The sequence below is a fragment of the Rhynchophorus ferrugineus genome, unplaced genomic scaffold (genome assembly GCF_030347505.1).
Source record: "Rhynchophorus ferrugineus isolate W39M unplaced genomic scaffold, kcgeb_rfMv2 rfM14, whole genome shotgun sequence".
Classification (NCBI taxonomy): domain Eukaryota; kingdom Metazoa; phylum Arthropoda; class Insecta; order Coleoptera; family Curculionidae; genus Rhynchophorus; species Rhynchophorus ferrugineus.
Genome location: NW_027472593.1, coordinates 1,521,518 through 1,547,630, shown reverse-complemented (window position 1 = coordinate 1,547,630; position 26,113 = coordinate 1,521,518). Strand labels below are relative to the sequence as shown.

The window sequence follows — 26,113 nt, the reverse complement described above, 5'->3', positions numbered from 1 at the left end:
ATTAAGTTATTCTATAGATAACTAATATTCTATAACTAACTAATAAAATAAGTTTAAGCATAAATTACCCATTCAGCTTAACATATGCCCACGAATATCCAAGTTGGCAAATCACATAACCAAGATGTGTATTACATCAGCACAAGTCAGGTCTATCAAGCCGGCTAGCTTTAATAATTATCTAATATGACGGCTGTATTTTTCAGATATTCAACCAAAAATGGTAAGACGCTAGATTAAGAGATTTCCGAAAGGTAGATGTAACCTAATAAGCCTCATTTCTGAGCCATGTAGATATTCGTAGGTGATAGCATTTTAATATATAATTATCATCATTAATACTTATAGACTGTATAAGATTCAAGACAAATTTTTAGACAAGTAAAAAATAAAACTGCAAATTAGAATAGCCCTTACGTTAATATAATTAAAGAGCAGGTTTTAAAACTGAACAATAATTACAATTAAAAACATGAAACAATTTTAAACAAAAACATGTACATTATATACTTGGATGTTAAATGGCGTTAAAATTGAATTCCAGGCCTTAATAATTGAATAGATAGGGAGGAAAATCCTCGACCTCTGCCTTCTATTGAAGGAGAAAAATTACTACTGCTGCTAGTACTGATATTAGATTTGGCCTGGTAAGAAGACCCAAAAGCCATAAAAAACTAAAAATTTCCGAAACTCTAAAATCAAGGATAGATCACTTGAAGAAGACCATAGCGCTGCCCTATTATATATATGGAAAACCCCTTCCTTTTGGATTATATGTATCCTGTGTTCCATTGTCGGGTACTAAAACGGCATTGTTATTAGTAATCTATTAGATTAAGTTTTATTTGATTTCTACTTACTTGTTACTACTAATTGCTGCGATTCATTGTGGGTACTGAAGTTATCGATAAATATTATTAATAATTCTATAGACTAATTTCTACGTGATATTTGCTCACTTTTTGCTTTTGAATTCTAGGATCCCTTGCTGGGCACTGAAGGCATTGATAAATATCATTAGTTCAATTGATTAACCTTTACGTTATTTTTACTTACTTGTTACTGTCGATTTCTATGATATTTCCCTGGATGCTGAAAACAAAAAATATAATCACTGGTTTGATTAAGTTTTACCGCATTTTTACATACTTTTCCCTTAACAGTCTTCCAACTATCAGATTCGTCGCTAGTCCCAGTATTCTAAAATAATTAACATTTAATTTACACCATTTTTAATATATCCATCTTTAGTTAATTAATTAATGTAAATAATAAATTCAATAAATTAAATTAATCAAATACATAGAAGAACAAAACGATTCGAATTAACTTCCCAGTGTAAACTTCCTGAAAGTGTTGATAACACTTTCTTTACACAAGACAAATCGAAAGACAGAATGGTCAAGTCAGACGACATTCGGGGGTGTACATTTAAGATTTGGTATATAATGAAAAACAATCTGAAAGCAGGAAAATAAATATCACATATATACCGATAGATAGCGAGAAAAGGAGACACAAAATGGAAAATTATGCTTGCATTTAATAGTAACTCCAAAAATAATTAGGCATATATTAGAAGTCTAAATGAAAAACATCATGGTAATCTAACGATGTTTCATCGTAACGAGTTGATCCAAAATGAACAAAGCCAAGGTATTCTAAGGAAGTTTTCGAGAAATTATACATAAGAGGAATTTAGTTGGAACAATTAGGAATTTGGAAAACATCAATTTGGGTTTGGTAATACGCACGGGACTATAGTACAGGTGCATATATTTGTAAACAAAATAAGTACCGACTTAAATGCCAAAAGAATCTATATGTTAGCATTTAAATCCAATATACAATCCCTATGCAACAATCAGATATTAAGTCAGCATAAATGAACGATGCCAATACCACGGAATGATATCAGAAGTTTCCCTTGGATACAGATAGATATTGACACATTACCTGGTTTTACCTGTAGGACTAATAAACCAGCATTTTTGTCGAATAAAGGCCATTAATTTAAACAAGTTGGGCCTTTATTTATTATTCCTAACATATAGGTTGCTTTCCTGGACATATCTTAGTCTTTTCATAAAGTATAGCATACAGGGTTACAGTATAGTACAAAAGTTAAATAAAAAAAGTTTCTCCATCATTCTTGTAGTCATAAAGCTTAGTTTTAGTTACTAAAATCGAATTCAGAAATAGAGATTTACACTCTAAAAGAAGTCGATGAACCCAATGAATTACTTCTGATTTATTCAAGAATTCCGCAAGCTAGTGTACACAGTTCGATACTATATTTCCTATATACCAACCACAAAAATCACCATTGTGGTAACATATGCAAGTGACATAGTAATCTTAACAACTTTCCCAACACACATTGATAAAATACAATAATGGCAGAAGGCATAGCATTATAAAGCAAATTAAACAAATCTACACATGCAACATTATAATATCTGCCTAAATATCTTGATGCTTCTAAGGCACATCTATACCGACGCCTAGCCTAGCCTGGAAGAAGCACATACTAGCTAAGTGAAAACAACTAGAACTTAAACTATATTAAATGAATTATTTTATCGGGAACAAATCCAAGTTATCAGCCTATTTGACAATGTATAATCCTACTATGGGGTACTGCAAGCAAGTCTCGCGGTTCCAGATTTGCGATCCTAACTTAAATTGCAAAACAAACGTGTGAAATATATGGCGTAAAAGTCTGACGTATTTGACTCAGAAATTAAGAAAATGTCACTATCAAAAAATGTATCTGGGGCTCTCTCTGGGCTCACACGACGTCTTTCTCCACAGCGGATTATTTTCCAACACCGCTCATACAAAGCTACTGCCTCGTGCCTACAGATCAAGCGAGATGTTACCTCTTAATGGAGACAGCGACGCGCAGTGGCACAGCTGAGGTCGAAAATAACGCCTTGGATCCAATAGATCGTTTAAATATTTTAAATATAATTTTTAATATAATAATATTTTAATGATAATGTATTTTAATACTTTTTAATTAAGGCTCACCCCTGATTGTGACACTATTAGTGGTGGATATTCTTGTTCAAAAGTCGCAGCATTTGATCCGCTACTGGTTACTACTGTTTTTTCGCAATCAGAAACCAATGTTGAATATGTAGTTGAAGTAAAAGCAGATTCACACTCATTGCTGGGCTAAAAATAAAAGACATTAATGAGCTGAAACAAACATCATGAATTGAAAATATAAGAACTCAATTCTTACTGCATAATTACAGCTTCCACTCACAAAAGGAAGCAAGCCATTCTTGTATTGTAACATACTTGAGGCAGTATGTTGATCAGGAATCGGATCAATATTAAGTTCATCACAACAACAGTCACAAAGTACATAAACATATCTTATTACAGCAGACCGGCAACAATATTGGGGTTTTGATGTAGTTTTATGAAACTGAAGGTAAGAAAAGAATAAATAACTACAGTAAATAAACTACATTATATATCATTATCTTACTCTACATGCAATATCATGTACGTGTGAGTAAACATCCTTCTCCAGTAGCCTATCAGTCAGAGAGTAAGGAATACACTTTGTTGATTTTGAAACAATATTTTTAATTATGTTCAACAAATATTAAAAAGTGGAAACGATTGTCATCCTTCCATATAAATGCTTCTCAACACTTACCTGAAAGTTATAAATCTTATACTCTCCTTCTATATTATCAAATTTCTGACACCATCTGTTTAAAATCTCTGTGCATATATCAACATTTTTAGTGTCACCATAAATTATTGGGAACATATTATCACCTGATACATTCTGAAATAATACAATACTCCAAAATATAATTTAACCTGATGCCAAAAATTATTACTTGAAGAAATGCCTTGAAACGATGATAGACATCTTTTTGATTATCAGGGGCATTTTTTTCAAAAGGTACCGGCAGCAAGTGGGTCATATCAGAATGACTTTTGGCAATACACTTATATCCAGCAGGTAAGGGACCTGAAAAATAAACAAACCAAACCATAAAACTTATAAATAATTCCTACATGATGAAATAATCTTAAATTATTTACCGGAATCTACCATGGAGTAAATAAGATTAGCTTCAACTACTCCATCTTTGATGTTAAACTTCAAAACACTTATTTCAGCTGGATAGTATCTATTTGAGGTTTCACAATGACAGAAAATGTTAATATCAATTACAAAAAACTCTTTGGTTGCTAATTCTACAAAAAAAAAGATTAAAAGACATACAAAAGATATACAAATTTTTTACCTCCTTTTGCATAAGCCACTGATAGTACTTCATATATATCATTCTTTGCTTTTTGATCGGCATAATCTTTTTCTTTTTTTTGTTTTAAAATTGTGTCAACTAAAACTCCTTCGGATGTAAGGTTTGTAGATTTTCCGCCCTTCATCTGCTTGGCCTTCTCGTCGTAAGACTTCCGTTTCTCAAAGGGCATTTTCTAAAGATATAATAGCATGATTATTAGAGATTGAGTAAAAAATAATATTGCTTTCAGTGCAAGAACGTACCGACCAAATCGGAGCAGCTCCTTCGCGAGCTTCTTTTATTGATGGATATTTGATACTATCTTGTTTTTGAAGATCCAAAGCAAACAATAAAAAACCGTTGGGTTTTGCCTTCTTCTTGGATGCCATCAAAAGTGCCGTCCTATTCGAATCACACGATCTAAATAACAAGGTCACGAACTAGCTAACGAACGGAATAAAAAGTAGCAACTTTTTGTATCCCAAAGATTTCAGTATTAAAGGTTTGATGGCAACAAAACCAATTCAAGTAAATATACCAGAAATATCAATACATATTTCCATGGAAGCACCATCCAACCTCTGTCATTCGAGGACAAAATGACGGACTGCAACGTTGCCGATATTTTAAATTAGTATTTACATATAGGGAAAATATATATAACATTGATATAGTGGGGGATTTACAAATTTGCCGCCAGCTGCATATTGAGATTTTGCCGTTCATCTGAAGTCTGCAATCCGCTAACCTAATTCACGATCATACTAATGTCTCGTTTTCTTCATTTTTCAGCATTCTAATATTAAATTTTTAGGGCGCTTCGGTTTTGTTTGGATTATTTATTACATATGACTGTAAAGAAATCGGTTTTGTGCAACCAACCGCAAAAAAGAACATAAATTAATAAATTGAACTAAAATATATCCAGGCAAATAATTTAAATTTTCCTACAATAGATTCACCGATAAAAACTACTGTGTGATTGTAACTAAAATAATATTTTCAAAAAAATAGTTTATTAAGATGTCTTTGTATTTCAAGATTTCAAGATATGGTTTAAAATGATTTAGTGTTCCAAACAATTGACAATGATCCTATTTCGGTTATTGAGTATTTTATTTCCAAGTTTGTTAATATTCGAGAAGCTTTCGGTCATTCCATTTTATCATTATTCCTCCAGTTGAAAAAAACTACACGAGTGACAAAATTTGAAACATATGTTGTTAATATGATTTTTTTATCAAAGTTAGGAGTATTTTACTATAAAAGGTTTCACAATTTCATCGAATTTTTAATAAAATCAATCTATAATATTTAAAAAGACCTATAAATAATTGTATTTTATTCATTTTCATTTCTTGACATACGAAATCTACCATGGATTTCATTTTGTTAGTTGATCATGTATTTTCGGCACTACCCAAAATGGAGAATTCCATGATGATATTCTATGATGTATCCTTTGATATTAATATTTATCTTCTTATTTTTGGTAATATTTTATTTTACAACTGAAAGTTACAGGTTCATCTTTATCTAAAACAATGCCAAAACATTCTATACGTATATTTTTCAATTAAAACCACTATTTGTTCTTTTTGTCTTTTTAGTAATGAGTCATCACTGAATATAACAAGATGAACATTATCTTTCAAGCACAAGAAATAGTAATACTAAAATTGAGCTTACTCATTACCTCATTTCGTGTTCCATCTTTTAGGTGAATTTCTCAGTCCATACCGTGCTCAATTAAATTCATAGTATCTGGTTTAATTAATTAAATCCTCCAATTTCCTGATATAGACATCTAAATATATTTTTCTATTTATAATATGATCTAGTGTCAATTTGATTTTGTTCCACTTTAGATCCAATTGTGTTCGAATTGATAATTATATCAAAATTCTAATACCTTACAACGGAACTCTTCTCCATTGGTCTAAAAAAACTTTTCTATTCTACCTGCAGCTCTGTTAGACCTCATGTTTCTAGTTTTCAATACTTTTCTGGTCCTTGCAACTTATACATGGTTGATTTTCTAAACTCTTCTTCATTGATTACATTGTTTCTGTTTATCCTATATATAATTCTATTGGACCTCATGTATTTAGTTTTTCTATTGCTTCACTGGTCATTGTAAATTATACATGTTTGATTTTCTAAACTTTTCTGCATTACTGATTACTACATTGATTACAAAGTTTCTTTATCCTACTGATACTACTTCCGTTGAATCCCATGTTAATAAGTTTACTAGTGCTTCACTAATCCTTCTAAATTATACACGTGATTAATTCTCTAAACTCTTGATTACTTCATTACTAATTATTACATTGATTACAATATTTCTTTCCACCTTACTGATAATTTCAGATCACGTGTTCAAGTGGGTTAACGGAGTCAGTTAAAGAGGATTCTTCGTGATCTACGTGATCTATGACGGATGTATTACGGATGTTCCGTTTATTGTCCTTCATGGCAAGAGTTTCATCTACTGTAAATTTCACCTGTAATAAAAATAAATTTTAGGCATTCTTAGCATTTCGAAACATAAAACAAAATTCTTTAATAACAGAAGAAAGTTCATAATAAATGAAAGTAAATTCACATATTGTTTGTGTATTAAAATAAAATTCAACCATCTGGTATATGTTACGGTATTGAATTAAAATGCACTTTTCTTGTAGCTATTGTACTAAGTATCAATCTCATGTATAATCTTACTATATTTGAAATAAATGTATGAAACAAAAATAAAATAATTCGCATTTTGATAATAAAAATCTATCTAATCAAATTAACTTATTGTTAACTAATTCTCAAATATGTAAACACTTTACAACACATAGTCTGCATTTCATACTGTTGTGCAATGTTGAAATTCGAAATAGTTAGTCACTATGACATTAAAATTTTCAAAATATTTTTGGTTCAACTATATACAAAGAATGTAATCACATATTTAATTATATAAAACAATACTTATCATTTTGGATATTTGAAGATTTATTTCTAAAGAAATATAAATAAAATGCCACATTTAAATATACTCGGTGAATTTCCTGTGGGTGCTTACTGTTTTTTTTTTTAATTAAAAAAGTCATGAGAGTAATAAGTCTGAACTGTTCTGTACTTGTGTAACGAATATTTACGTTAAATTTTGACGATAAAATTATTAAAACACATAAGAATTAATGTGTCAAGTAAAATGTCAAATTACTAACGAGAATAAAATCTTAATGGAAAATTTAACTTATCAGTATTTAGCACGATGGCGCAGAAGATTCTTTGCACATCACTGTATTTTAGATAAGATCTCTAGTTAAGTTTTCTATTTTTAAATTGCCATTAAAATTCATTCTAATGAAATAAATCTGCTTAATTGCTTGAGATTCGTTCGGCCATTCTGCTAATAAATGGAAATATAAATTTTAAGTCTATAGAGGCATACAATATATCAAAATAAAAATAATGAAAACATCATAATAAATATGAAATATGGAATCAAAACGAATAGAAGAAACAGATAGAGCAAGTTTTTATAAGATTTATTCATTTTTAATGTAAACATTTAAGTCCACGTTGTTGTTGCTTAAGAGCTGCAACGATTATATAGTTTATAATAAGCTCATTTCGTTCATTAATCATTAATTTTATAATAAATGTTTCAAGTTAAATTTGTTTGCAACCTCAGCCGACTTCTACGTTCGAATACAAGCGTCCTTGCCCGCTCTTGCAAAATACACAATGCCGCTAAAGATCAAGCCAACATCCCGCCATCACTTCGCAGCTCTAATTTAATCCAAATTAAAGTAATGCAACTTGCAAAATGCAAATTTATTTCTTAAGGAAACCTGCAGTAATCTGAAAACAGTGCGGATCAAACGTTCCAAGGAAATTGCGAAAAGTTGCAGATGTAAATTGTGCTGCTCTATCTGCTATATTTCTTCGTGGTGTATTGTATTCATTTTAGTATTTTGTAGAAAATTGTCTACAGCAGTTATGTCTATCTAGTTGTTCGTCTGTAGTCTTGTTTATAATGAGATAACGCCAAAAGTATTTTTAAAAATGTATCCGTTATGATTAAAACTTGAGCATAGCCTTTGCCTTTTGATCGAATGACCTCCATGTTCAATATCTTAAGCATATCAATACGTTTTTCACTCTGCATGAAATTTTCTCATTACGCATCACATATACATCAGCTGCTGGGAACACATCTTAGGAAAACGAAATAAAGGAACATTTTGATTTTTTGAACATTTATTGCATTTCTTCGTCATCATACAACTGTCTATATTAATATACACAGATTTCGGAATATAAATAGGTCATACCTTAATGCCAATCCATCAGTAGATTTATTTATTTTAAAGTTGGTTTTATTGGTTACGTCCCAGTCTATGACAACGTCTAATTTCAGGAGTAAAGCCTTAACATTTACAACTAATATAAAAAAAATATCAATTTAAGATTTGTTGTGTTTAGGATGTTTCTGCATTAGTTGAAACATTATTTGTTTGTAGGATATTTCTGCCACACAGTCAGCAATATAATGAAATGCTATGTCTTGTTACCATACACTAGAATAAGAATAGGGAATTTATGTAGATTTCTTTTGTTGTATAGTAGAGCAATTAATATTTTTTACCACGCCATATAGCATGTTTACGTGAATTCAGTTATTTCTAGCTTCTGTTCTAATAAGATGACAAGCAAAGTTTCTACACAGTCTAATTTTACCATTTTTGAAGAGGATGGACCATTCACTGTTTCATCACAATCACCACTTATGTCAATAAAGTAATTGTTATTTAACTTAATATTATACTTCATTTCTATGCAGTATTAGCACAAATGTTCATTATATTCTAACCATACACACTTGACTGGATAAGAATCCCACTTCTGTTAGAAATTAATATAAAAAGGCCATATTTTTTTTAAAGAAAAATTTAATCGACAAAACTACTAGTTTATTGGTCACACAGTTAAGACAAGCCAATTTGTTTCTATCAACGAACCAAATGAGACAGTTCTGAAACCATTCGGTGGTGTGGCATGGGAACATATCGTCAACGTGCACTCGGCCTGATATCATTTTGCTCTCGAATGAACGAAATTGAATGGTATTTACATCCACTAGTGTCACTGTCCCACTGAGTTAATTTGGATAATTTTAGGTATTTCTTGAGTTTTTTTTACAAATACTACTACTGGAAAAGACTTCGATATTTCACAAAAATTATATAGGTATTTTTAATACAAAATAAAAATATTGATATATAGGCCCAAAAAATATGATAAGGTGTATTATTATTAAAGACAGTTTGGTTATCAAGGCAGTACTTTTTTACACCAGTGTACCTGTCCAGATAAAAGCGTACAGAATTGCAGCTAATAAAAGAAGGCAGCCAAGTTGCAAATTTGGTAACTTCTCTAGAATCTATTAAATCTGTAACAGTTGATGTTGTTTGGGATCGTGTAATTTATGATTTTAGACAATCCTAATATTCTATAAATATATTTTTTTGTATTTTTACTGTGAGGGCCCAACATATAATACAGAGCAATATTGTCTCGAACATCAAGTATTAAGATGTTTGGACACTGAGTCTGCTTCAAAGAGACGGTATTTTCACCCTTCTGAAAGAAAGAGTTTTGGACAACTTAGATTCAGTCCTATCCAATAAATCCAAATTGAATAGTTGTCAGGTTCGTGAAAATGTAATGTGAAATTTGACTTGTTTTGATTAGTTTATTGTTAGAGAAACCCGCCACCAACATCAGTGGTTTCATCACGAACAAAAGACAAAATATTTGACGAAATAAGTGACATAATAATGAAAAATTGAAAAAGTCCAAAAGCTATATTACCTAAACCAAAAAAAAAATTAAATATTTACTATAAGTGTGCGATATGAAGTGTTTCTACGATTTATTGAAAATTGTCTTTTTTATGTTAAGAAATTTACGTTTTGTTTGAACCGATTTTGTAGAATCGATTTGGTAAAGGTGTTTGGGCAATTAAAACACTGGATTCGACTGAGTCGCCCTCTATTTATTTCGACAACCAACTCGGTCAAAGCCCCAACACAGAATGAATCAAGATGACGGAATCTTCATCCTCTCCGGATGGCTTTCACACAAGCATGCGCCGTAGCGTTCATTATAATTTACAGGGAATTACTTTAATATATTTTTATGCGACCATGTATACATGAGGATGTTACATGTGGCGCATTCACCTAATTACTTATATATCCAACAATTTATTAACAATATATGATTTTACTTACGTAGTTGACAAATATTTTTAGAGATAAATAGTTTTCTATTTCTTGTAAAACTTATTCCACATTTTATTTTGTTATTATTAACGTAGTCATTGATTTTATGTTATTTTATTACTTCGGTTAACAATATAGTGTCTGATAGTTAGTCAAGTCTTGATATGCTAATAAGTACAAGCCTGTGAGGACCAACTACTGCTTGTTTAGGATTGAAAATTAATTCCAATTGAATATTTGATCAATTGGAAGTCATCGTGAAGACAGAAGACAGACATAACAATCTCTTCCCCTGGAATCCGATCCAATTCCGAAAACTAACACTCCAGAACAGTTCGAGTAAGCCATACTCAAGCTAATTCGTTATATTCAATCTGCTCACGAATCTGCCACAGTCGTTATTTCGTCACAAACCCAACTATGGAGAAACAACCTTCCCGCTTCTCTTCTTTTAGACTTGAAATTCGCATCAAAAACCGTCTATGCAGATTAGCTCGATTCACCCTTGATGCTGCAGATAAAATGGAGGCGAACAGAGCATGCAAGCCTGATTAAAGGTGGTCATCTCGAACTGGCGAGCGATGAACTGGAACTAATTTCTTGCGGACTAAAGACTGGATGCTCCCTCTTCTTTCTGACTTGTCTCTAAATACCTCCTGAGGAAGATGCACACTGTCATACCCCTTCTTATCTTGAAGTCAGCGGTTACAGGAAATTTCGCAGTCACTGACCAAGAAAAGTCGAGCTCCTTGCAGAGGCGAAGCTAAGATGAAATTCCTCCCACCCCACCCGCAGAAAACACTAAATCTAAAGACAACGACACTGTCATCAACGAATCCAACTGCATCAAGACCAGTAACCCCAGCCTTTCTTCTCAACCATTTCGTGTCTCTAAAGTCTACACAGACTATTATCGGCAAACTTCGAAACAAAAAATCTCCAGAGTTTGACGAAATATCGATTACCCAGTTAAAAAAGTTCCCGCATAAGTAGCTCGCGGAACTGGCAAACATAATTAGATACATCATGCGACTGCAACATTTCCTTCCGTCTTGGAAACACGCACATATAGCGGGAATACCCAAGAAAGGTGCAAAATCATCTCCATCTGACTACAGGCACTTCCGCCTTCATAGTGCCATTTCGAAGCTTGCTGAGAGGGCAGTACTCTCTCTCTCAACTCTTTCACAAAGGAAAGCAACATCATTCCTCATGAACAATTCGGTTCTCGCGCTCACCATTCATCCATCCACGTACATTTCAGAACGCTCTGTTGTAAAAACAAACATCTTTGTTACTGTTGGTGTTATAAAGCTGCCGGTCATAAAAAGTAAGTGAAAACCTAGTCCCAATCGTTCTGAACGTGAAATTTAAAATTTATTTTTTATAAGCAAGGCTTTACCTTTTATGAATTGTCTTTCTGATTTTCGGAACGGTCAATCTAGCGAGCAAAATATGAAGCGCGTAAAAAAATTAATTAAACATTTAATAACTATTGGGTGATCTGTACGGTTAACTTCAATAAATAATGGCTAATATACAACATCTTTCTGTCGATTTATCAATGTATCACTCGCTATTCAAAATAACGATCAACTGGCAATAACTGAAACCCATCAAATGCACCAATGGAACATTGTTACAAACAATAAACGTTAGAGAAATCCCGAAGGACAAGTCGTCCAAAAACAGACGCAAATATGCGACTATTAGCTTCAAAAACCTATCCAAACACACAACAGATTCAATGCCCTGACAGAAGAGACAGAAGAAACCACAACCAGAACAACAAAGAAAACTAATTTAAAGCAATTGTGAGACGACCCCCAATAACAATATATAATAATGACACAATAAAAACAATCTGAAACAATGAGGATTCAAGTATTTGACACTGAACATTTCAAATTTTTAATAAGAGAATTGGAGAATAGAAGCACGCAGTTTCATACTTTTCGATTAATATCCGAAAAACTTTTAAATTTGTCATAAAAGTATTATATTACGCCTCCGATACAAATACAATTAAAACAGTCCTAGCTGAACAAGGCCGCAAAGTTGTCAATATACATAATATTCAACACCATGCAACAAAGAAGCCACTGCCAATGTTTTATATTCATTTGAAGCTAATAGAATATTAAAACATGTTTACGATATTAAGTACAGTATAACGCCAATCATCACTGACCCTGTGAGTGCTATTAGTAAATTAGCGGAAATGATGGGTAAACTTATGGAACAAATGAGTACAATGATGAATTTATTCACCGCCGTCGTTACCAAGCAAGACTGAGCCATTACAGCAGATACAAAATAGCTATCTGGAATGCCAACGGACTCCAGCAACATGCAAGGGAGCTTAAAATATTCTTATATAAACAAACTATTGATATTATGATGGAATCCGAAATACAATGCACTCATAGACATTAATTACGGATTCCGAAATACAAGCTGTATCACACAAAACATCCAGATGATAAATCACATGGAGGAACATCTGTAATTATTCGTGAAAACATAAAACAATGTGTAAGAGAGTAATTCAGCGAGGAATATTTACAAACTACTAGTGCTTGTAAATATTCAATGGAGAAGTGCACGGCCCATTACCAACAAGGCAGAACAATACAATGGTTTCTTTAACACGCTGGGTACTAGATTCATTGCCGGAGGAGACTGTAATGCGGTGTTCTTGATTAATAACAGCAAAAGGCAGAGAATTGGTCAAATCAATGATGGCACATAACTTACAGCATATCTCTACTGGTGAGTCAACATATTGGCCGTCAGATATAAATAAAATTCCCGATACCATAGACTACAAGATCTTTACAAAAGGCCGCATGGTACGCAACACCTAATAGCGCGACATATCAAAAGTTTAATTATATTTCATCTATAATTCTATCATCTACAAAAAATTGCCGAAAAGGAAAAACTGCGAAAAACCCGGCAACATATCAGAACAGAAGAAAACAAGAGAGAATTCAACAAGGCCACAAAAGGGCTGAAAGAGCTAAATAAGGAACAAAAACAAGGAATTCAAAACTTAACGCTAACTGATGAAACAGAATATTCTCTGTGGAAAGTAACAAAAAAAAAATAAAAAGATCTCAACAACATTATCCACCCATTAAAATTGACAACAAAAGCTGGGCTAGAAATGATAAATATAAAGTGGAAGTTTTTTCTAAATATTTAAAGACAATATTTAATCCGTACCCGTCCGAAATATCCGGAACAGAAGAAAATAACATAATTGACTTTCTTAGCACTTCATTTAAATGGATCTGCCACATGAGAAATATACTGTTAAACAGATAAAACAAACAATATATAAAGAAATAAATTTTTAAAAAGCTCCTGGTTATAATCTAATTATTGAAAGAATGTTAAAAGAACTGTCTGGAAAGTGCATCAAATTAATAACATTCATATTTAATTCCATGCTAAGGCTTAATTACTTTCCTAGCACTTGAAAAGTGACTCAAATCATTATGATCCTTAAACCTGTGAAACAATCAGACGTCGCCTCTTGTCGTCCTATAAGCCTGTTACCTGTGATCTCTAAATTATTCGAAAAATTATACACTAAAAGACGTAAAATAATCGCAGAGGAGAGAAATATTATCCAGGCCATCAATTTGCTTTCTGTAATAAACACGGAACAACAGAACAAATACAAAGATTAGTCAACCAATTTAACAAAAGCTTGAATGATAAAAAGTATTGCTCCGCTGCAGTTCTCGATATTTCTCAGGCATTCCACAAGGTGTGACACACTGGACAGCATATTAAATTGAAAAAGCTTTTGCGTCATACACACTTTCAATTGCTGAAATTGTAGCTCAGACAGACATTTTATTGTCAAACAGGAGGACGAATACACTGACCTACACCCAATATATTCGGGTGTTCCGCAAGGCAGTGTTTTTGGCCCATTGTTATATCTTATGTATACAGCTGAACTACCGATATCAAGAAACACTACTGTTGCTCCAACCACTTAGAATTAAGAGTAACTGTACTTATACACCATACAAGTCTTCCAGCTGTATTGGATCCACATTTCTATAATTCAGTAACCTTAACTATGAACATTGGTAATTAATAGAAGTACTTTATCTTGGCAATGTTGGATTACCAGTTATATTGATGTTTTAGTGCAAAATCATATTTTCATTCCATAGGTGCAAATTGGCTAAATGATTGACAGATAAACTAATCTCTTTGATTAAAGATCAAGTTCAGAGTATTTTCCTACCAATCTATACAGTTGCTTGAGTTTGATTATGATTTGCTCAGCTTTTTGTCCAACGTGATGTTTCTGGTTTAATCCATCATCAATATGGATGCCGAGGTACTTAGTTGATTGTCCTTGAAATCGTTGATTGAAAAATCGGGAATCCATCAGATGATAATTAGATCAAACTGTATTTTTCCAGACTCTAGTCTATTTGTAGATATTGTTGGTTACGCCTTATGTTTTTTCTATATTAATGCTATATAGAACAGAGATAATATATTTGGCCATAATAACTGTGTCTTTATTAAATATTTCATATATTGTTTCTTGTGCTGTTGGGATTCAACAATGTAAAGCAGACAGAGGATTGGTCTCAAGACACTACCCAGGAAACTTTAGCCGAAATAAGTTTAAATATTAATAATGCCCCTTCATGCGAAACTCTAAATTTAGTTGACAATATTATTTCGCCGTAATGCAAAATTAGCATGAACAAATTTGGAGCTACTAAGTTGAATTTTCCAATCTTTCGTCCATTTGTAGATTTTGTTGATTGCTATTTGTACTTTTTCTACTACCCTATGTAGAGATATGTCTTTTGCCATAATAATTGTGTCGTCATCAAAAGTTCCAAGTAGTGTTTCTATAGCAACGCATCGTATACAACACCTAATAGAGTGACATATAAAAAGTTTAATTATAAATATATTTCTACAATTAAAAAAAATTGATGAAAAGAGGAAACTGCGAAAAACCTGGCAACAAATCAGATCAGAAAAAAAAAACAAGAGAAAATTCAGCAAGGCCACAAAACAACTGAAAGAGCTAATAAACAACGAACAGTAACAATTCAAGGAATAGAAAACTATTTAGAAAACTTAACGCCAACTGATTCAATGGAATATTCTCTCTGGAAAGTAACAAAAAGATTAAAAAACATCATCAACACAATCCACCCATTAAAATTTACAACAATATCTGGGTTAGGAATGATAAAGATAAAGCGGAAGTTTTCTCTAAACACTTAAAAAGTCCATCTAGTCAGTAGCCGGCTGAAATATCCGCAACAGAAGAAAATAACATAGTTCACTTTCTTAACATTCCGTTTCAAATGGATCTGTCACATGAGAAATTTACTGTTAAGGAAGTAAAACAAACAATACTTAAAGAAATCAAGAATAAAAAAGCTGCCTGTTTTGACCTAATTACTGGAAGAATTTTAAAAGAGCTCTCGGTAAAGTATATCAAATTAATAACATTTATATTTAATGCCACGCTAAAACTTAGTTATTTTCCCTACTTTACCCCTATGTGCATCTTACAAAGTTTACTGTGGAATAATTTGCTGTTTTCTGTGAGAAGATCTTCAAAAATATTCTTCCAATAGGTCTGCTTCTGTGTGAATGCTGTTGGATCCTTCTTTTCTTGTGTCCATGTAACTTTTGCATAACAGCCTATGTGTTATTTCCATCATTCCAACATCTATCTGCTTTTCTATAATAATGTACTCGAAACAAAATATTAATTAGCATTAATCCAAACTCATGTAGATTTACTACTTATACTACCAAACCTATGTTTCTAGTATTCTCTCACCCTACTAATTTTGTGTACATCAATTGGATGTTTATCTTACTTGCCTCAATCTTGTGTACTGGTAATATTTAATGCACGTGCTTGTTACCGACTTGCTTCTAAAACATGGCCATTGTTAACGTCTTTTACTGACTACATGGTTGACCTTTTAATTACTTGATTTTGTTTCTTAACAGCCTGTTTGTTTATGTCCACATTGTGGTGGTTCGTTTGATGAATGTTTGCTTATTGATAGCCTGTGTGTTGACATTCTCCATATTGGCAACATGTGTAATTCTAGAGGTTTTGTTTATTATTTTTGTTACTGTTTTATTACTACTTTATTTTCTATGATTACTACTTTTATTGTGTTTGGCTGTTAGATGACATTCACCATATTGGCAGCATGTGTATTTAGTGAGGTTTTGTTTACTAATTTTGATACTGATTAACAACTACTTTCATCACTACTTTGATATAAACCTTATTGGCTGTATATTTGCTTATCGCTGAAATTTTATTAATAGTTCTTTCTCTTGATGGCTCATTTGTTGACAACCACCTTGCTAGCGGCTTGTCAATTATTCTTCATAATCCTGATAGCTGGTTTGTTGACATTTACCTTATTACCACCTGGTCGTTAACATACATATTGGTGTACCACTTTTAGATGCTTATTTCTCAACATGGCAACCTGTTTGTGGCCAGTTGTCTAGTTGGCGACAGCTACTGGTTTCCTCCTAATGATGGCAGTCTGATTGCATACACCTATTAGGTTGGCATGACTGTTGCTGCTGTTCTCGATGGTAGTCGAAATAGTGGTCTGATTGCAGCCAACTATCTTGTTGGCCTGGAAGCCAATACTCACTCTAATAATACCCTGATTTCAAATGTCTGATTGCCGTGCGTGCTGTTGACCCCGTGTTGGTAGCCTGACTGCAGACATTCATCTGGTGGTAATGAATGATGCTGCCCTCATGTCGGTGGCCTGACTGCAGATATTCAACTGGTTCTCTTGGCTGTGCGTGTTCGCTGGAGTGTCTGCTTGGCGGTTCTGCAGGTGTTCGTCTTGTCAACCTATATGTTAATACTCACTGTAATCATGGCCTGATAGACTATCTGTATTGTTTGCGGATGCCTCTGTGATGGTGGTCTAAGTGTAGACCTCAATCTGACTGTTCTAACTGGCCATGGTGAAGGCCTGATGGCGGACAAACTTCTTGTTTGTCTGACAGCATGCATCCCCTGTGATGGCGGACTGGCTGCCGACATTCATGTGAATGTCCTGACTGCTATTGTCGTCTGTAGTGGAGACCTGGCTGTAAACGTGCAACGTCTCTCGTGGTGATCACCGGTTGGTTGGCCCCCTTTTGATGACTGCCGAGTTGTAGACTTTTACAGAAACGTCACTTGCGATGGCCACCGGTTGGTTGGACCCATTTTGCTAGCAGCCTGGTTGTAGACGTTCATAGAAACGTCGCTTGCAATAGCCACCGGTTGGTTGACCCCTATTGCCCTGGCAGTCTGGTTGTAGACGTTCATAGAAATGTCGCTCGTGATGATCACTCGTTAGTTGACCACCCTCTTGCATGCAGCCTTGTTGTAGACGTTCATGGAATGTCACTCGTGGTGGCAACCTTTTGGTTGACCCCCCTCTTGTAGGCGGCCTTTTTGTAGACGTTCATAGAAACGTCTCTGATGATGGTAGCAGATTGGCTGGCCCCTGTTTGGTTAGTACCCTTCATATTGGCGGCTAATTTGCTGTCGCTTGCATCGGTGACTTTAGTTGTTGTTCATCTCGTTGGCGTACCCCACATAGGTATGTACTTGCTGCAAGCTTTCTCGCTGTGTCGCCGTGCTTGGTGATTCTGTAGTGGTCTCTTGGATGGGCAGCTGGTCTGCGATGGCTCCACAAGGTTGGTGGTTCGTACGTGTGGCCTCCTTGGTTGCTTGCACGTCTGCTGCGTGGCCCCTGTTTAACGGACTGCCCGTTGTGGCCACCAGGTTGGTGGGACACTCATTGTGGACCTTCCTGGTTGACAGAACGCTTGTTGTGGCCTCATGAAGTTGACGGCCAGCTCGTTGTGGACCCCCCAGGTTGGATGGCAGCTCATTGTGGACCTTCTAGGTTAAAGCAACGCTCGTTGTTGCCCCCAGGTTGGTGGTCGGCTCATTGTGGACCCCCCTAGGTTAGTGTGCAGCTCGTTGTGGACCTTCCAGGTTGAAGGAATGCTCGTTGTAGCCGCCAGGTTGGTGGGCGTCTCGTTGCGGATTTCTCGGGTTGACGTCGCACCTGCCGTGCGACTGTCAGGTTGCGGTCATACTTGTTGTGGGCCCCTCGAAGAGGCTGCACGCTGATTGCAGACTCCCAGGTAGGCGGCACGCGCGTCTGGTAAGCGTCGTGCATGTCGTGGACCTTTGTATTGGACGTACGCATATAGCGAATTTTGTTGTGACAAGTTGGACCGGGTTATGTGGGACTGCCTCTGGGCGTACCAATACACTAAACCGAAACCGCCTCACTGATCACCGCTGTGGACTGTGGTGCTACTGCATTAAATTTGGGGATATGGCACCCGCTGATCGAGCAGCCGTTATTGGGCACGAAGACCTGGCGATTCAATTGATTCGCGAACTTAAGTTAACACACGGCTGGATAATGTCGTGTGGGAGCAAAAGTTATGACTGCAGCGACGAATTAGGTCGTTTCAGACTGGAAAAGTGGTGATGCGGTGCTGTGCTCTCAGCCTATCGACCAGCTCGTTAACTAGCGCGTTTTCAGAAGAACTTGAGCTGAGTTGTTTATGGAATGAGATATGAAGTACTTGATTTCTGGAATGTGTTTCCCTATGAATTTCATTATTTCTGACAAACCATGGAGTGTTTAAGATTCTCTCGAGGATCTTATTTTGGAAAACTTAACGGCGGTTTCACCTGGTTGGGTGTAACAAACTTAAAGTAGACATTAGATCTGTAGAGGAGAAAGGACCGAATTAACATCTTGTAAAATATTCATTTGATCTAGATTAAAAGTCTGCTAGAAGGGCAGATAAGAAAAGATAGCAGGTTTGTTATACCCGAACCTTTCTGGATTTGGGATTGCCAACCCAACCGTCGGTCGAAGTGAAGACTTAGGTACGTGACGTTATCCAATCATGGAATTATTGTCCAACCGGACGCATTTTGCTATCAAACCGTCCTGCCAGACCTTGTCGAAAGCTTTGGTTAGGTCCAGAAGGACAGCTCCAATCCTTTTACGTTGGTCAAGAGCGTGATGGATGTGTGCGGTCAGACGGGTAGTCTGATGGACGTATGGGTGGTGAGCGCGAAAACCAAATTGTTCACCTGGATTTTTTTATTAATCTCCTAGAACGTCAACAATCTGCCCGCGGGAAATAAGTATTATTATATGATTTCAGTTATATAATATAACTATCCTGACATGTAGTAGATCACTTCAGTAAGTAATCTGCTGTACAACTTTAATCTAAATCTTATTCTAGATGCTATTCTAACTTATTTCAAAGTATATCCTAACTTATTCTAAAAACTATTCCAGCTTATTCTAGAGATTATTAAATCTCACTTTAGGTGTTTATAAATCAGTTCGTAGGGCAGTTTGCGTTTGACCCTACGCACTTCACTATCATCCCGCACATTTAACTCTTTGGCGAGTACCTCGCACAAACACTTCGAATCACACTCGTTATTGGTTCTATTTGTATATGACGCTGAATCAGTTTGTTGGACACAATATGGGGCATCGACGGTGACTCGCAGCACTTTATTCTGGAACCTCTGGAGGATATCTATGTTAGATTTGCTATTTGTACTTCACAGTTCAATACCATGGGTCCAACTGTGCTTAAGTATTGACTTATACAGCAAAACATTATTATCTTACGATAATTTAGATTTACGCCCTATTAGCCGATACACTTGATTTAATTTAAGTCCAAGCTGCTGGCATTTTGTAACTATTTTTTTTTTCATGTCAAATGTCGATCGAAATACATTCCCAGATATTTAACATTGTCTGCTTGCGGAAGTTCATCATTATTCAATTTCACTGAGAGACATGTTCTTCTACAAAGTGTAAATGTCACATGGGTAGATTTTGTCTCATTTGTTAAGATGAAGTTCGAGCAACAGTAGTGTTTCTTGGGATCGGTAGTTCAGCTGTATACATAAGATATAACAATGGGCCAAAAACACTGCCTTGCGGAACACCCGAATATATTGGATGTAGGTCAGTGTATTCGTCCTCCTGTTTGACAATAAAATGTCTGTCTGAGCTACAATTTCAGCAATTGAAAGTGCGTATGACGCAAAAGCTTTTTCAATTTAATATGCTGTCCAGTGTGCCACACCTTGTGGAATGCCTGAGAAATATCGAGAAATGGAGCGGAGCAATATTTTTTATCATTCAAGCTTTTGTTAATTTGGTTGACTAATCTTTGTATTTGCTCTGTTGTTCCGTGTTTATTACAGAAACCAAATTGATGGCCTGGATAATATTTCTCTCCTCTGCGATTATTTTACGTCTTTTAGTGTATAATTTTTCGAATAATTTAGAGATCACAGGTAACAGGCTTACAGGACGACAAGAAGAGACGTCTGATTATTTTACAGGTTTAAGGATCATAATGATTTGAGTCACTTTTCAAGTGCAAGGAAAGTAATTAAGCCTTAGCATGGAATTAAATATGAATGTTATTAATTTGATGCACTTTCCAGACAGTTCTTTTAACATTCTTTCAATTATTAGATTATAACCAGGAGCTTTTTAAAAATTGATTATATATTGTTTGTTTTATCTGTTAAATAGTATATTTCTCATGTGGCAGATCCATTTAAATGAAGTGCTAAGAAAGTCAATTATGTTATTTTCTTCTCTTCCGGATATTTCGGACGGGTACGGATTAAATACTGTCTTTAAATATTTAGATAAAACTTCCACTTTATATTCATCATTTCTAGCCCAGGTTTTGATGTCAATTTTAATGGGTGGATAATGTTGTTGAGATCTTTTTATTTTTTTTTTTTGTTACTTTCCACAGAGAATATTCTGTTTCATCAGATGGCGTTAAGTTTTGAATTCCTTGATTTTGTTCCTTATTTAGCTCTTTCAGCACTTTTGTGGCCTTGTTGAATTTTCTCTTGTTTTCTTCTGTTCTGATTTGTTGCCGGGTTTTTCGCAGTTTTTTCTTTTCGCAATTTTTTGTAGATAATAGAATTATAGATGAAGTATAATTAAACTTTTGATATGTCGCGCTATTAGGTGTTGCGTACCATGCGGCCTTTTGTAAAGATCTTGTTGTATATTTTGCTGCTATTTCTATATCTATTTCTGTTTTGAGAGGTAAGTTTATAGATATTAAACTGTCCAATTATTCTCTAAATAATTGCCAGTTGGTTTTTGTGTTATACAAAGAAGGTGGTTTTGTTCTTTTTGAGAATATTTGAGTTCACTGTTATTTAACTGGTGAGTGATCAGATGATAGATCGAAGCATGATTCAGCTTTGCACGTTTTGGTGTTAATATTTTTTAACACAATAGCCTATGGTATCGGGAATTTTATTTATATCTGACGGCCAATATGTTGACTCACCAGTAGAGATATGCTGTAAGTTATGTGCCTTCATTGCTTTGACCAATTCTCTGCCTTTTACTGTTATTAATCTAGAACCCCGCATTACAGTCTCCTCCGGCAATGAATCTAGTACCCAGCGTGTTAAAGAAACCATTGTATTGTTCTGCCTTGTTGGTAATGAGCCGTGCACTTCTCCATTGAATATTTACAAGCACTAGTGGTTTGTATATATTCCTCGCTAAATTACTCTCTTACACATTGTTTTATGTTTTCACGAATAATTACAGATGTTCTTCCATGTGATTTATCATCTGGATGTTTTATGTGATACAGCTTGTCTATGAGTGCAATGTATTTCGGATTCCATCATGATATCAATAGTTTGTTCAAATAAGAATATTTCAAGCTCCCTGGCATGTTGCTGGAGTCTGTTGGCATTCCAGATGGCTATTTTGTATTTGCTGTAATTGCTCAGTCTGGCTTCGTAATGACGGCGGTGAGTAAATTCATCATTGTACTCATTTATTCCATAAGTTTACCCATCATTTCCGCTAATTTACTACTAATACTCACAGGGTCAGTGATGATTGGCGTTATACTGTACTTAATGTAGTAAACATCTTTTATTATTCTATTAGCTTCAAATCAATATAAAACATTGGCAGTGGCTTCTTTGTTGCATGGTGTTGAATATTATGTATATTGACAACTTTGCGGCCTTGTTCAGCTAGGACTGTTTTAACTGTATTTGTATCGGTGGCGTAATATAGTCCTTTTATGACAAATTTAAAAGTTTTTCGGACAATAATCGAAAAGTATGACACTGCGTGCTTCTATACTCCAATTCTCCTATTAAAAATTTGAAATGTTCGGGGTCAAACACTTGAATCCTGATTGTTTCAGATCCGATTGTTTTTATTGTGTCATTATTATATATTTATATTGGGGGTGGTCTGGGAATTGCTTTAAATTGGTTTTTTAAATAGTCGCATATTTTCGTCTGTTTTTGGACGACTTGTTCTTCGGGATTTCTCAAACGTTTTTTGTTTGTAACAATGTTCCATTGGTGCATTTGATGGCTTTCAGTTATTGCCAGTTGATCGTCGTTTCGAATAGCGAGTGATATAATTGATAAATCGGCAGAAAGATGTTGTATATTAGCCATTATTTATTGAAGTTAACCGTACAGATCACCCAATAGTTATTAAATGTTTAATTAATTTTTTTACGCGCGTCATGTTTTGCTCGCTAGATTGACCGTTCCGAAAATCAGAAAGACAATTCATAAAAGGTAAAGCCTTGCTTATAAAAAATAAGTTTTAAATTTCACGTTCAGAACGATTGGGACTAGGTTTTCACTTACTTTTTATGACCGGCAGCTTTATAACACCAACAGTAACAAAGATGTTTGTTTTTACAACAGAGCGTTCTGAAATGTACGTGGATGGATGAATGGTGAGCGCGAGAACCGAATTGTTCATGAGGAATGATGTTGCTTTCCTTTGTGAAAGAGTTGAGAGAGAGAATACTGCCCTCTCAGCAAGCTTCGAAATGGCACTAAGAAGGCGGAAGTGCCTGTAGTCAGATGGAGATGATTTTGCACCTTTCTTGGGTATTCCCGCTATATGTGCGTGTTTCCAAGACGGAAGGAAATGTTGCAGTCGCATGATGTATCTAATTATGTTTGCCAGTTCCGTGAGCTACTTATGCGGGAGCTTTTTTAACTGGGTAATCGATATTTCGTCAAACTCTGGAGATTTTTGTTTCGAAGTTTGCCGATAATAGTCTGTGTAGAGTTTAGAGACACGAAATGGTTGAGAAGAAAGGCTGGGGTTACTGGTCTTGACGCAGTTGGATTCGTTGATGACAGTGTCGTTGTCTTTTGATTTAGTGTTTTCTGCGGGTGGGGTGGGAGGAATTTCATCTTAGCCTCGCCTCTGCAAGGAGCTCGACTTTTCTTGGTCAGTGACTGCGAAATTTCCTGTAACCGCTGACTTCAAGGGGTATGACAGTGTGCATCTTCCTCAGGAGGTATTTAGAGACAAGTCAGAAAGAAGAGGGAGCATCCAGTCTTTAGTCCGCAAGAAATTAGTTCCAGTTCATCGCTCGCCAGTTCGAGACGACCACCTTTAATCAGGCTTGCATGCTCTGTTCGCCTCCATTTTATCTGCAGCATCAAGGGTGAATCGAGCTAATCTGCATAGACGGTTTTTGATGCGAATTTCAAGTCTAAGAGAAGAGAAGCGGGAAGGTTGTTTCTCCACAGTTGGGTTTGTGACGAAATATCGACTGTGGCAGATTCGTGAGCAGATTGAATATAACGAATTAGCTTGAGTATGGCTTACTCGAACTGTTCTGGAGTGTTAGTTTTCGGAATTGGATCGGATTCCAGGGGAAGAGATTGTTATGTCTGTCTTCTGTCTTCACGATGACTTCCAATTGATCAAATATTCAATTGGAATTAATTTTCAATCCTAAACAAGCAGTAGTTGGTCCTCACAAGGCTTGTACTTATTAGCATATCAAGACTTGACTAACTATCAGACACTATATTGTTAACCGAAGTAATAAAATAACAAAAAATCAATGACTACGTTAATAATAACAAAATAAAATGTGGAATAAGTTTTACAAGAAATAGAAAACTATTTATCTCTAAAAATGTTTGTCAACTACGTAAGTAAAATCATATATTGTTAATAAATTGTTGGATATATAAGTAATTAGGTGAATGCGCCACATGTAACATCCTCATGTATACATGGTCGCATAAAAATATATTAAAGTAATTCCCTGTAAATTATAATGAACGCTACGGCGCATGCTCGTGTGAAAGCCATCCGGTGAGGATGAAGATTCCGTCATCTTGATTCATTCTGTGTTGGGGCTTTGACCGAGTTGGTTGTCGAAATAAATAGAGGGCGACTCAGTCGAATCTAGTGTTTTAATTGCCCAAACACCTTTACCAAATCGATTCTACAAAATCGGTTCAAACAAAACGTAAATTTCTTAACATAAAAAAGACAATTTTCAATAAATCGTAGAAACACTTCATATCGCACACTTATAGTAAATATTTAATATTTTTTTTGGTTTAGGTAATATAGCTTTTGGACTTTTTCAATTTTTCATTATTATGTCACTTATTTCGTCAAATATTTTGTCTTTTGTTCGTGATGAAACCACTGATGTTGGTGGCGGGTTTCTCTAACAATAAACTAATCAAAACAAGTCAAATTTCACATTACATTTTCACGAACCTGACAACTATTCAATTTGGATTTATTGGATAGGACTGAATCTAAGTTGTCCAAAACTCTCTCTTTCAGAAGGGTGAAAATACCGTCTCTTTGAAGCAGACTCAGTGTCCAAACATCTTAATACTTGATGTTCGAGACAATATTGCTCTGTATTATAGGTTGGGCCCTCACAGTAAAAATACAAAAAAATATATTTATAGAATATTAGGATTGTCTAAAATCATAAATTACACGATCCCAAACAACATCAACTGTTACAGATTTAATAGATTCTAGAGAAGTTACCAAATTTGCAACTTGGCTGCCTTCTTTTATTAGCTGCAATTCTGTACGCTTTTATCTGGACAGGTACACTGGTGTAAAAAAGTACTGCCTTGATAACCAAACTGTCTTTAATAATAATACACCTTATCATATTTTTTGGGCCTATATATCAATATTTTTATTTTGTATTAAAAATACCTATATAATTTTTGTGAAATATCGAAGTCTTTTCCAGTAGTAGTATTTGTAAAAAAAACTCAAGAAATACCTAAAATTATCCAAATTAACTCAGTGGGACAGTGACACTAGTGGATGTAAATACAATTCAACTTCGTTCATTCGAGAGCAAAATGATATCAGGCCGAGTGCACGTTGACGATATGTTCCCATGCCACACCACCGAATGGTTCCAGAACTGTCTCATTTGGTTCATTGATAGAAACAAATTGGCTTGTCTTACCTGTGTGACCAATAAACTAGTAGTTTTGTCGATTAAATTTTTCTTTAAAAAAAATATGGCCTTTTTATATTAATTTCTAACAGAAGTGGGATTCTTATCCAGTCAAGTGTGTATGGTTAGAATATAATGAACATTTGT

At 34.7% G+C, this 26,113-nt stretch overlaps 1 protein-coding gene and 1 long non-coding RNA gene across 2 annotated transcripts; both read right to left on the bottom strand.

The window, feature by feature from the left end:
- Positions 1-401: 401 nt before the first annotated feature.
- Positions 402-3,622, bottom strand: LOC143205687 (uncharacterized). The gene is made up of 7 exons (XR_013007853.1): positions 3,503-3,622; positions 3,251-3,439; positions 3,034-3,180; positions 1,150-1,200; positions 1,057-1,092; positions 861-995; positions 402-801 (listed from the first exon to the last, which is right to left on the bottom strand). It is a non-coding gene; the product is annotated as an uncharacterized LOC143205687 (long non-coding RNA).
- Positions 3,623-4,736, bottom strand: LOC143205771 (protein maelstrom homolog). Its single transcript, XM_076418809.1, has 5 exons — positions 4,544-4,736; positions 4,281-4,473; positions 4,075-4,230; positions 3,867-4,000; positions 3,623-3,811 (listed from the first exon to the last, which is right to left on the bottom strand). The coding sequence occupies exons 1-5, from the start codon at positions 4,667-4,669 to the stop codon at positions 3,623-3,625; spliced, it is 798 nt and encodes a 265-aa protein (XP_076274924.1). The 5' UTR covers positions 4,670-4,736.
- Positions 4,737-26,113: the final 21,377 nt, after the last annotated feature.